Raw genomic sequence first — 12249 nt, 5'->3', positions numbered from 1 at the left:
GCCTTCTAGTACTTCTGAATAGAGGACCGCACTGGCCGCGGCTCTTATAGATTAGGGTGCCTCCATCCATTGCCTTAACTTGTTTTAGCAAAAAGATTTAGACGATACTGACTAAAATAGTATTATTCAGTTGTACATCTGAACAGTCATAGTTTAAAGGGGTTGACCGGGGAAAACAAGTTATAACTTTTCCACAGGAGAGGTGGTAAGTTGTTGATTGGGAGGGAGTCCCAGTAATTGACAGAACAGCAATTGTTTATCCTCATTAAAATGGAGCGGCAGTGTGTATGTTCGACCACCATTGCATTCATTCCCTATAGGGCCATTGAACACTGCGGTAGTGACACACAATAGGATTGCAAGAGTTCATCTCTGCTGGTCTGCTTGTTAGTCTCCTTTGATCAGATGTTGTTGGGGAGCCAATCACATCTGCTTGCTTCCTATATATGCTGGCTAGATCATTCCTTCTATGCAAGCTATAGTTTTTACACCATTGCATTTATTCCCTATACGGCCACTGAACACTGCGGTAGTGACACACGAAGATTTATACAAACATTGCTAACTGTCATAACTGCATCGGAATTTGTTTACACTACAGATTATAACACTCCGCCTGATAACTTCTCTCATGTTTATGTTCAGTGCAGGCAGACTCCGGCGTCGACCAACAAAGTGGTAGTTCATAGGCAAGATAGCAAAAGTTGTTCTGCTTATTAGTCTCCTTTGATCACATGTTGTTGGGGAGCCAATCACATCTGCTCGCCTCCTATATATGCTGGCTAAATCCTTCCTTCTATGCAAGCTATAGATTATTTCTACAGTAAAGCCTCTCTATCAATCCTTGATACTGTATGCATCTTAAAAAAATATGTCCTAAGGTTTTAATACGTACCCACAATTCGAATGTTGATTATTGCTGCATCCTCCATATTTTCTATTTGTACTGCAAGGCCATATTTTCCGGAGTGTCCCCTTTCAGCTGACCTTATAAATAGGATGGTGTCCACCTCAGACGTTCTGACGCTAACTTGCTTGGCATCCAGAGGTTGTCCTTCTTTGTTCCATGTCACCTTTGGTCTTGGTTTTCCCTTTTTTTCAGGATAGAAAGAATCAAGTTAATAAAGTTATTGAAGGTTGCCATCAGATATGTAAAGGAGTTTCCATCAGCTTGCCAAGACTCAGAGTAGACAATCATCGAACAACAGGGGTTTCCTCTACTATAAATTTGTTTTTGGGCCCCGGGTTGGGAATTAAAAGTAGTAAACCCATACTCACCTCGTAGTTTGGCTCTGCTTTCCCTGTGTCCACTGCCTTACAGTCTCTTGGCAGAGACAATCTAATGTGCCAACCACAGCACATCAACAGCCACGAGGCTCTCATGGTACTTATTCAAGCATCACTTGACCACTGCAAACAATCACTGGCCTAGCGGTCACATGATGTACGTGCATATGATGACTGAGGACAGTTATTGGCTGCAGCGGTCAATTGACTAATGGATGGGATGCCATTACTTTCTTGGACCAACTTGGGTCGCTGGAATATCAGGCTTCGAGAATTAAGTAATGCTTATTCTTCATTTTAGATCATTCCTTACTTTTGACCAAAAATAACAAAACCTTTTTTAAAAAAATCAATAATACTTTTTTATTAATTAGTTATTAATATATATATATATATATATATATATATATATATATATATATATATACATACATATAATATTAAATATTTATAATAATTGTCCATACTAAAATCACAATCTAACTTGGGTGATTTACAGGATACGGTCAATTCCAATATATTGTGCCTAAATGACCCATTTTTAACCATGATTAAGGCTTAGCTGAAACGCGTTGGTTTTTCATCTTCTTCATTATGGATTTTATTCTTTGGATCTGTTTGACTGTAAGTCAATTTCTTTTAAAGAAGAAATGAATGTGATATTTTATTCCATTTCTGCTTTTATTGTCATTTGGTCCATGCATTTTTTTGTTTCAATGACACAATTTGGACCTTATTTGCCCTGCGTCCACTATCCAGGCTCTTTTTGGTTTTATGTGAGAACTGTGCGCTCTTACAAGATATCTTCTTTCTTAATAAAGCTCTTCCCCTCCTCTTAGTTAAAGGGACGCTATCAACAGGAAATTACCTATTGATTTTTTCAGGTTTTTTTATCACATGTATTTTTTAAATTTTGGCAATTTTTTTTTTCTTCCCATGATGATCTCTACTATAAACCAAAAAAATAATCTTGTAATTCTCACACAGGCCACTGGGGCTATTTGAGACTCATACTTCCTGTCTTTTGAGGAAGTGTTTTCAGCAGGCTCTTTATCACCAGAGGCAGGGTTACTGTCATGATTCAGCCGCTGCTGAGCCTTTGCTTTTTTCCCATTCCAGGGTTTCTGGTTATGGGAGGGGTTAATCTCTTTGTGCCTCATTCCGGAGTACAGGCAGCTATATCCTGGCGCTGCTCCTCCGGAACACCGCCAGTAATAGTTCTGCTCTGCAGCACGTGAGCCTGGCTCCTGTGAGTGTTCCCTGATCCGTCTCATCATCCAGCAACCGTCCAGACCTGTGCCCTTCCCGTTCCGTCTGCCTGCCTCTGACCCCCTGTGACTTTCTGGACCCATCCCATGTCTCTTCCGTCTTATATCTCCCTGACCATTTGTTCACCTAGCCTCTCCTGACCTCCCAGCCCCATCTCTTTGTGTTTCTCTGATCTCCTGGCTTCTGTCCTTGCACTGTTTGTATTCATTTTCGGCTATGCTTTTCCCTCCTGTCTTCGGCATTACTTCCTGGTACTGACCTTCGGCTTGTATCTGACTACATTTTGCATCTCCCTCAGGTCTCCAATTGACATCCTGGTAATTGACTCGACTTGCTGACTTCTCTATTGTTTTTGCGCCCTCTAGTGGATATTCTGTTTACTGCACCTTGTGTCAGTTTCTCCACTAGAGCAGCGCGACAGTTACAATGACAGGTAACACCTTTATACACAGCTAACAATTCAAGATCCATCAATCACAGTAGGCAATGCTGCTGATCCCACTCCCCCGCCCTTCACAAAGACCAGTGTTTTCAGCAAGCTCTTTATCATCAGAGACAGGGTTACAATGACAGGTAACACCTTTATTCACAGCTAACAACAGAGGATCCATCAATCACAGTACACTATGCTGCTGATCCCACTCCCCCACCCTTCACAAAGACCAGTGTTTTCAGCAGGTTCTTTATCATCAGAGACAGAGTTACAATGACAGGTAACACCTTTATTCACGGCTGACAACTCAGGATCCATCAATCACAGTAGGCAATGCTGCTGATCCCACTCCCCTGCCCTTCACAAAGACCAGTGTTTTCAGCAAGCTCTTTATCATCAGAGGCAGGGTTACAATGACAGGTAACACCTCTATACACAGCTAACAACACCGGATCCATCAATCACAATAGGAAACTCTGCTGATTCCGCTCCCCCATTCTTCACAAAGACCTTTGCACATGCTCATTAGATGCTTCAATACAAAAATAGGGTCTGAGCCAATCAAATGCTGCTAATGTGCATGTGTTTCCTATAAGAACAGGATGTTAGTCTGAAATAGTACCATGGCCAATGTGAATATTGCAAGATTTATTAATTTTTAATACATATTGTGATATGGAAATAAACAATGAATAAATTAAATAATGCACAAACATTATTTATAATGGTATATATATAATAAGTTTAAAGAAACTTACCTGGAAGGGGATAACCAGATTGACTTGCTCTCCTACTCTCTTAATAAAGGTTTGCCTGAGGTGTCTTGGCAGACGAATCTTTGGTTGTTCTGTAAAATGAAGATGGTGAGGTTGTATGAAAGTCCATATTGACGTTGTTGTATAATAGTCATTGAGGAGAAATCTGATTATTTCATGTGACTTACGCACAATCTCCCGGATAGTGACAGGCTGGGTCAGGACGGCTGGCTCACTTCTTCCTGCAATATTTACAGCAACTACGCGGAATTCAATCCTCTCTCCTGTCGGAAGTTCCTTCACTGTGTATCCGCAACGTTCTACCAGTTTACTGTTGGCTTGGGTCCATTCAGTACCTGCACATGTAAATATACAGAATTAATGTTTGAAAGTAGTGAAAGTCATTTATCAATAGGAAATCACTAGAGGACCCCATCTCCGTGAAGATTTGAAGTCGAAAGTTGATGGGGGTGAAGTCAGATTTTTCTATAACATCATTGAATTTTTAGGAAGAAACTTTTTTTTTGTAGAGAAACAATACTGTTATGTGAAGCATACTGTACCTTATCATTTTGATGTGTCACGGGTGACAGACAGCCCTGTGGTGTCTGGCAATAGAGGGTCACGGTGCCTGGCTGCGCAAAATGCTCCCTGACTTTCTATTCTTCCTGCTTTTAGTAGTCAGTGTACTAGGTATCTCCTTTGATAGGTTTTCATCCTTTTCCCTTTAGGATCCCACGAAGCTCCTCTTCTTTTCAGCTGGAAATTATCTGTATTTCCCCTTGGGTTTAAATACGCATTTTCCCTGGACTTTTGTAGATGATATTCAGTTCCTTCACAAGCTCTGGATGCAAGCAGGCGGCTTGTACTCATTTGTAGGATCGTTGCTGCTCTTTGCGGAACTTCTTCCTGAGACATCTGAAGATAAGTTGTTCATGTGCTTTCGCCGTGTGTGCTCCCTGTGTCTTCTTTAGTGTTCAGTGAGGTTGATGAAGAGCTCATCCCACCCGTTCCCTATCTAGGGCCAAGCTCTAGGGTCAGGTATCTGGCTCGGCGCATAGGTGCAGGACCTATCTACGGTGGTGAGGGACACCGGGGGCCAGTGGTAGGTTTGGTCAGAGGTCACCATCTCCCCCTTCCCTGAACTTAGGGTTTCCCTTCCCTTTCGCCACTTGCTTGGCACTACCCCATACCTAGTGTCACACGTTGCTGTTCCATAATCAAAAGTTGACTTCATGCCCCTGCACATTGTGAAAAGTTATACAGCGCCAGAATATTTATTTGGTCCATACTCTGAGACAAGAAGAACAGCAGAAGACAACTTCACATGGAATCGACTTCGAAAAAACTCACTGCTAGGTCTGTTTTTTTTTGTTTTTTTAATGAGTAAGTATAGAAATTACCAGTTCAATTTTATTGATGATGTCTCCATTCAGGGAATTTGCTTTTTCGCGTTGGTTTAATTCAACGCAAGCTAGAGTAAAATTTAAGGTATTGGCCTCCTAATATATTTCCTGCTTTTTTTCCCCTGTCCATGTACCAGAAACTGAAATCTGTGGTAGCAAAGCACTGTTATATATTTGAGCTATAATTTACATCACTTATTGTAAATTCTAGTATTTTTTGTCAGGCCAAGCCCCCTACCTCGAATCACCTTTATAAAAAGAAGTGGGAGGCAGGGTTGCCAAATTGACATATATACCAGGATGGGGCCTAGGATGGGGGACATAAATATCAGGATAGGAGACTTATATACCAGAATGGGGACTAGGATGGAGGACATGTATGCCAGGATAGGATACTTATATGCAAGGATGAGGGACATATATACCAGGATGGGGCCTAGGATGGGGTCTAGGATGGGTGACATGTATACAACGAGAGGAGACTAATATACCAGAATGGTGGACATATATATCAGGAAGGGGCCCAGGAAAAAGACATATATATCAGGATAGGATACTTATATGCAAGGATGAGAGACAAATATATGAGGATGGGGCCTAAAATGGGGGACATATATATCAGGATAGGAGACTTATATATCAGGATAGGAGACTTATATACCAGGATGGGGCCTAAGATAGGGGACATGTATGCCAGGATAGGATACTTATATGCAAGGATGAAGGACATATATACCAGGATGGGGCCTAGAATGGGGGACATAAATATCAGGATAGGAGACTTATATACCAGGATGGGGCCTAGGATGGAGGATATGGATGCCAGGATAGGATACTTATTTGCAAGGATGACGGACATATATACCATGATGGGGCCTAGAATGGGGGACATATATATCAGGATAGGAGACATATACTAGGATGGGACCTAGGATGGAGGACTTGTATGCCATGATAGGATACTTATATGCAAGGATGAGGGACATATATACCAGGATATGGCCTAGAATGGGAGACATATATATCAGGATAGGAGACTTATATACCAGGATGGGGCCTAGGATGGAGGACATGTATGCCAGGATAAGATACTTATATGCAAGGATGAAGGACATATATACCAGGATGTGGCCTAGAATGGGGGACATATATATCAGGATAGGAGACTTATATACCAGGATGAGGCCTAAGATGAAGGACATGTATGCCAGGATAGGATACTTATATGCAAGAATGAAGGACATATATACCATGATGGGACCTAGAATGGGGGACATATATCAGGATAGCAGAGTTATATACCAGGATGGGGCCTAGGATGGAGGACATGTATGCCAGGATAGGATACTTATATGCAAGGATGAAGGACATATATACCATGATGTGGCCTAGAATGGGGGACATATATATCAGGATAGGAGACTTATATACCAGGATGGGACCTAGGATGGAGGACATGTATGCCAGGATAGGATACTTATATGCAAGGATGAGGGACATATATACCAGGATGGGGCCTAGGATGAGTAACGTATTTACCAAGATTGTAGACTTGTATACCAGGACGGGGGACATATATAACAGGATAAGGGATATATATAGTATGTGTTAGATGGCACTGGGAATTTTTGATGCGATTAGTGGAAATTAGATTGCAAATTTCTTCAAATTCCACTAAGAGTCGTTATCTTAGGAAACTACTTGAGACTCACCTCCCTCTTTGCGGTACTCAACCACGTATCCATCAATTCCACCAGCCCCAATACGATCGGGTGCTCTCCACTTCAGAGTGCAGGTCGTGTCTGTGACGTCCTCAACTAACAAGTTTTGAGGTTCACTGGTAGGAGCTGAGAAAGAAGATATTGTTAGTCCGAAAACTGCTGCATCACAACATAAAATGTCCTCCTGGAAACTTCTAACCTCACAATAATGTTTTTTTTTACTGATTTGCTACCTTTAAAAATGGGATTCATTAAGCTTTGGGTTTTCTAAAAACAAAATAATAATTTCAATGAAGAGGCCTGTTTTCTGGATATTTAGAAATATATAGGATTTATCAATGCTCAGCGCAACCAATCACGGCACAGCTTTCATTTTACCTAGGCTGTTTCAGAGAAGAAAACTGAGTTGTAATTGGTTGCTATGGGCCAGCAGTTATTCTTCATGACAACCAAGGCCTGTCACAGTTGTGATGTGCAGAGCATCTTGTGTTCTTATGTTCTGCCATGCTCTCCTGCAGAGCTGTTACTTCGTGCAGAGCTTTTTGCAAGTTTAGATGCTCTGCTGTTTGTCTTTAACAACAAAGAGGGGGGGAGCCAGCACTGCCTGAGAATGGCATGCAAAAAAATTTTTCTTAGTGTAAATTCACAATTATTACAACTGTACTATAATGCAAATTGAGATTTTTAGCAAATGATTGATCAATAATTTGAGCCACCCCTGCCAACGTCAAGGCGAATCTCTATAGGGGGGTCCTACTCTATATTTATATTTTCAATGTGCCATATGGATAACTAATTAAAATAAAAGCAGAACCATATTAAAGCAAACATATACCTGATTCATGTCAGAACTGCTCCCATGCTGCAAAGACAGGCCAAACTGCGAATAAAGGCAGTCCACCATGTCCCAGCACGTGCAGCTGTACGCCGCACACACTGGGACAATGTCAAGACTAGCCCTCACAGTGCCCACCCAGCAGCCATGAATGAAGGCGGAACAGGCCCAAGCATATGGTGCTTAAATAATGATGCCTGTGAAAAATGGCATGGTAGCCGTGTGTGAATGTGACACCCTGGGGTCACAGGTAACAACACCTACCACATTACACACACACCCCCACCCCTTGTGAGGACACACCCGTCACCCGAAAGGGAGACCTGATGCCTCCCTCAGGGCCAGTAGGGCGGAGGTGGGCGGAGTCAGGTGGAAAGGCACTCCCACCGAGGAGACTACTGTCCTCAGGCAGGAAGTACAGTTAGTCTAGTTGTAGAGTGACAGTGAGAGGAGCGGAGTTGTAGAGCTGTCAGGGACCCGGGTAGGAGCCTGGGACCCTTGAACCGTCAGGCAGGCAGACGGTGGTGGCCACCTGCAGGAGTACCGGTACAGCAACCGTAGGGACCGGGCCAGGGTTGGAGCCCGCCGGCCCTGAACCAGGGAGTCAATCGTGTACTGGAGCACCAGAAACCGGGTACTCAGACCCCGTCCTAGCTTAGAAGCCACTGAGTATAGGCAAATTAACTGATTGCAGGCTGGACCTCACAGGTTCATCCTCACCCAAAGTCCCGCAAGAAGGCAAAAGCCCACTGATACCGGGTGAGAGCCACCGCCAAGGGCCAAACATCCGACGGGCCAGCGCCTGCGGGCAACCGAGGGCTCCTCTGGCAGCTCAACGCCGGGGAGCGGGCTACCACTGTCCAGGCAGGGGAGCCGAAAACCACAACAAGAGGCGCAAGGGAAAGGGGCCACCATCAACCTCACAAGAGGACACAAGCAGCCGGCTGCGGGACCCGACCAGACCCGAACTTTTGGTTTACCAGTGACTCTGAGTGTTAATTAATCGTGAGTACACCAGTGCCATCCGGGCACGACACTGCACCGCAGCATGGCACCCTGCACCCCGACAACAACACCATCGCCAGTCCCCCACCGGGCCCCGGGACACACAACGCCCCTACCCACGGAGGGGCTAACATCTAAGCTGAGGCCGCAACACCGATCCCGGACGAGCCCACCTTCACTCCAGCCGCAGCGGTGGTGCATCCCGTCACCACGACCCGTGGGTGGCGTCACGACCCGTTAGACGACAACGCGGCCCTCCCCGGCTGCGCGCCTCGTCCCACACCACCACCACCCTACCGCCTCCGCCCTTAACAGAGCGACGTGGCCCCCGGTCCGGAGGCGCTCGTGCCACCGACAACACGAGCCCGGACCTCGAGCGGCTCGGCCCCAGCAGCGGAGAAGCGGCCGGGTCCCTCTCAGGGCGGTACATGAACAGACACCAAATTATATATATGTAGATATAAACAGAAGGAATATGCAAACCAAAGTCAAGCATGCACGGCATGGCGGGGGTCAGCCACCAAACCAAAGTACAACAGAGAGAGGGGGGGCTAGCACTGCCTAAGAATGGCATGCACAAAAAATATTTTTAGTGTAAATTCACAATTTTTCCAATTGTTTGCTAAAAATCACATTTTGCATTATAGTACAGTAGGAATAAATTTGTGAATTTTACACTTTTTATTTGTTGCATGCCATTCATAGGCAGTGCTGGCTCCCCCTCTCTATACGGTTTGTCTTCAACACCTATGGACGGGTTGTCTCTCAGCTCTAGGTTCTACACTGGTCCTGGGAGGTGCCTATGCAGATGCTTCTTGTTCCGGGTGATTGATCTGCTTCATTAGGGAGCATGCTTGCCCAGAACGTCACCAGTCATACTTCCTAGTTACAGTAGTGCTTTCGGCTCCTGTAGTGTTTAGTAATCTGATCTTGGCTCACGACTCTGGACTGTTGTTGACTCTTCTCTGCCTGTCTCCCTGTTTTTGTCATTACCTCTTGGCTTCTAACCTTGGTGCTCCTCCTGACCACGTCCCCACCTGTACATACTCTCCTGGAATCCTGACCCTCGGCCTGTATCTTGACCTTGTCTCGGTCTGCGCCCAATGTCCTGTCGCTACCTCCTGGCTTCTGATCTCGGCTTGTCTGACTACCTCTCTATTCACATTCATGCAAGTAGTTTCTAGCGCCACCTAGTGACGGACATCACAGTACCCTTACCTGTCTCAACTATCAGATATTATTACCATCATAGTACTATGTAATGTCATTATCCGATATTGAAAAAAAAACTAAAAACGCCCCAAACTAATAATGGTAACTGCCGATAATGCTTCTTTGTGAATTATAGTATGGCCCATTGACTGCATTTTATTAGATCCATATTCATTACACCTCTCTAACAATAGTATTAGTGTTCGATTTTATAGACCTGAAATAAAAAGGTTGAAGCCCATTGTTTATGTCACTGTCTACTACACATAGTTGGTGCATTGGCCGGTAACAACGATTTCTAGGCCTAATAGCCCATTTAGGCCGTGATCACACGTTGCACCCGCACTGTGGCTTTTTACAACCACAACATTGCTGATTTACCACAGCTGCCTGAAAAAAATTCACCACAGTCGCAACGTGTGAACGCCGCCCTAGATAAGCCAGTTTTCAGTTTTCATTGATTGTCAGCATCAAGAGGCCAGTAAACGACTGTTTATCAGATTGCATACAGCCAATCATCAATCGTTTAATGGCCTGGATTGGACCATCTAAAGGGGTCATTAAAAACCATTGCACCAGAGCGGTGTGCTTGAGACGCCAATAGTCAGGTACTAAAGTTCCCATGAACACTGGTTCCTCTATTACTGATTTGTCAAAATGGGTCATACGGCCATTTATACTGGTAGATAATTGAATACCCATTCACAATCATTGATGTGAGTTAACATGGTAGCAATCAGCTGACTCTTTCCTACAAGGTCTGGGTGTGCACTGCTGACTGTATTGGGTCATGCAAGTATGGTTCTGGTTTACATTAGTATAGCTAGGATTTGTTGTCACGGCCAGACAGGGTGTTGGTCCTGCTGTAGGGTCAGTTATCTGTTATACTCAGCTCCCTGCTGTGAGTTTAAGGTGAGCTACTTCTTATTTAAACCCTTAGGAGCTACTTCTAGTTGACAGTTATAGGTCTTACATTCCCTGGTTCATACTCCTGAAACTCAGCTCTGATTCTGTCCATTTACTCCCATCCTTATGTCACGGTTGTCTCTCTATTTTTGTAGATCCCTCATTTCCACCTGGGATGCTACAATTAAACATGGTTTCATTTCTTTCAGTTCCTAGCTGAGTCCTTCAGCAGCAGCTACTTTGTAGCCATGCCCCTTCAGGTTTAAGTAGTGGTGTTTCCCAGCAATCATTGCTGAAGAGACAAACTCATTGTTCTCTGGCCACCTTGGTGGAAGGTCCTGCTGAGGAGCTATCCTGAACTTGGCTTTATCCTTTTTTAATTGCTGTTTTCCCTGTTTCTCCTTACTTCCCTTTTGTCTTATTAGTGCAGTGGATGGTCTAGTGAACCTCACCTGCCTCTCACTAGCAAGGGTATATACAAGGCTTCTCAGGGTCTCAGGTTCCTGCTCGGAAACAGTTACAGAGACTGTATAGGGACTGTTGAGGAGAGTAGGGACAGCTGCAGGTGAGGATCGGAGGTGTTCCATCTATCCCTCTCACTAGCTCCAGGGCCCTCTGTTGTTATTATGTCCCCTTTGTTTATTCTGTTTTTTGTTGTGTGTCAGACATCCGTTGGTCTGAATGCATGAGTTATGCTCATCATACTTGGCAACATGACACCTTATCCTTGGCTTGTATTTGACTACTTGACTGTCCCTTGCTTTTGTCCTAACCTTGACCTCCTGGATATTACTCGGTTTGGCAACCTTTCTCTCTGCCAGCTCTCTCCACCAGCCAGCAGCCACTCCATGGTTGTAATCCAGGGGGCCCTACATAAGTCCAAATCCCTGACTTGTTGCTAAAGGGTGAAGGCCAGGATTCCCCTGCCGTCTATGTCACAGATCTTACTTTAATAGCTGTGTTCCCTGTACTTTACCTACACAGGGATAACAACCCTCAGAGACACTTACCAATTGGCATGAATGGTTTGGACGTGTTGGCCTGTTGAGATATACCAATGGCGTTTACGGCAAACACTCTTATTTCATACATGATGCCTTCAATCATCTTCACAGATTGATATGAAATTTCTGTGTAGACTTCAAAGTTCATCTTCATCCACCTCTGACTGCCTTTCTTTTTTCTTTCAATGAGGTATCCTAAAAAAAAAGCCAAATGTCAAATGAATATATAATTTTTGTAGTTATAAAACTCTGTACATGGATAATATTTTTCTGTAGCTTTTTTTTATGACATTTTACTCACCTGTTACTTCCTTTCCACCATCATACAATGGCGGTTCCCATACAACGCTAGCCCAGTCCTCTCCAACACTGGTGATACGAACGTTCTCTGGAGGATCAGGCACATCTGAAATAGA

The 12249-nt window shown here is 44.1% G+C and overlaps 1 protein-coding gene across 2 annotated transcripts in view; it reads right to left on the bottom strand.

The window, feature by feature from the left end:
• MYBPC2 (myosin binding protein C2) overlaps positions 1–12249 on the bottom strand; it is a 147637-nt gene that overhangs the window by 27869 nt on the left and 107519 nt on the right. For both annotated transcript variants that reach the window (XM_075327151.1, XM_075327152.1), the window contains 6 exons: positions 12135–12239; positions 11840–12028; positions 6863–6997; positions 3933–4100; positions 3748–3836; positions 896–1091 (listed from right to left, as the gene is read on the bottom strand). In XM_075327151.1, coding sequence (XP_075183266.1) covers positions 896–1091; positions 3748–3836; positions 3933–4100; positions 6863–6997; positions 11840–12028; positions 12135–12239 — 882 coding nt within the window. The remainder of the gene's footprint in view (positions 1–895; positions 1092–3747; positions 3837–3932; positions 4101–6862; positions 6998–11839; positions 12029–12134; positions 12240–12249) is intronic.

Source organism: Anomaloglossus baeobatrachus, chromosome 11 (genome assembly GCF_048569485.1).
Source record: "Anomaloglossus baeobatrachus isolate aAnoBae1 chromosome 11, aAnoBae1.hap1, whole genome shotgun sequence".
NCBI classification, from domain to species: domain Eukaryota; kingdom Metazoa; phylum Chordata; class Amphibia; order Anura; family Aromobatidae; genus Anomaloglossus; species Anomaloglossus baeobatrachus.
This window is presented reverse-complemented; position numbering and strand designations above follow the sequence as displayed.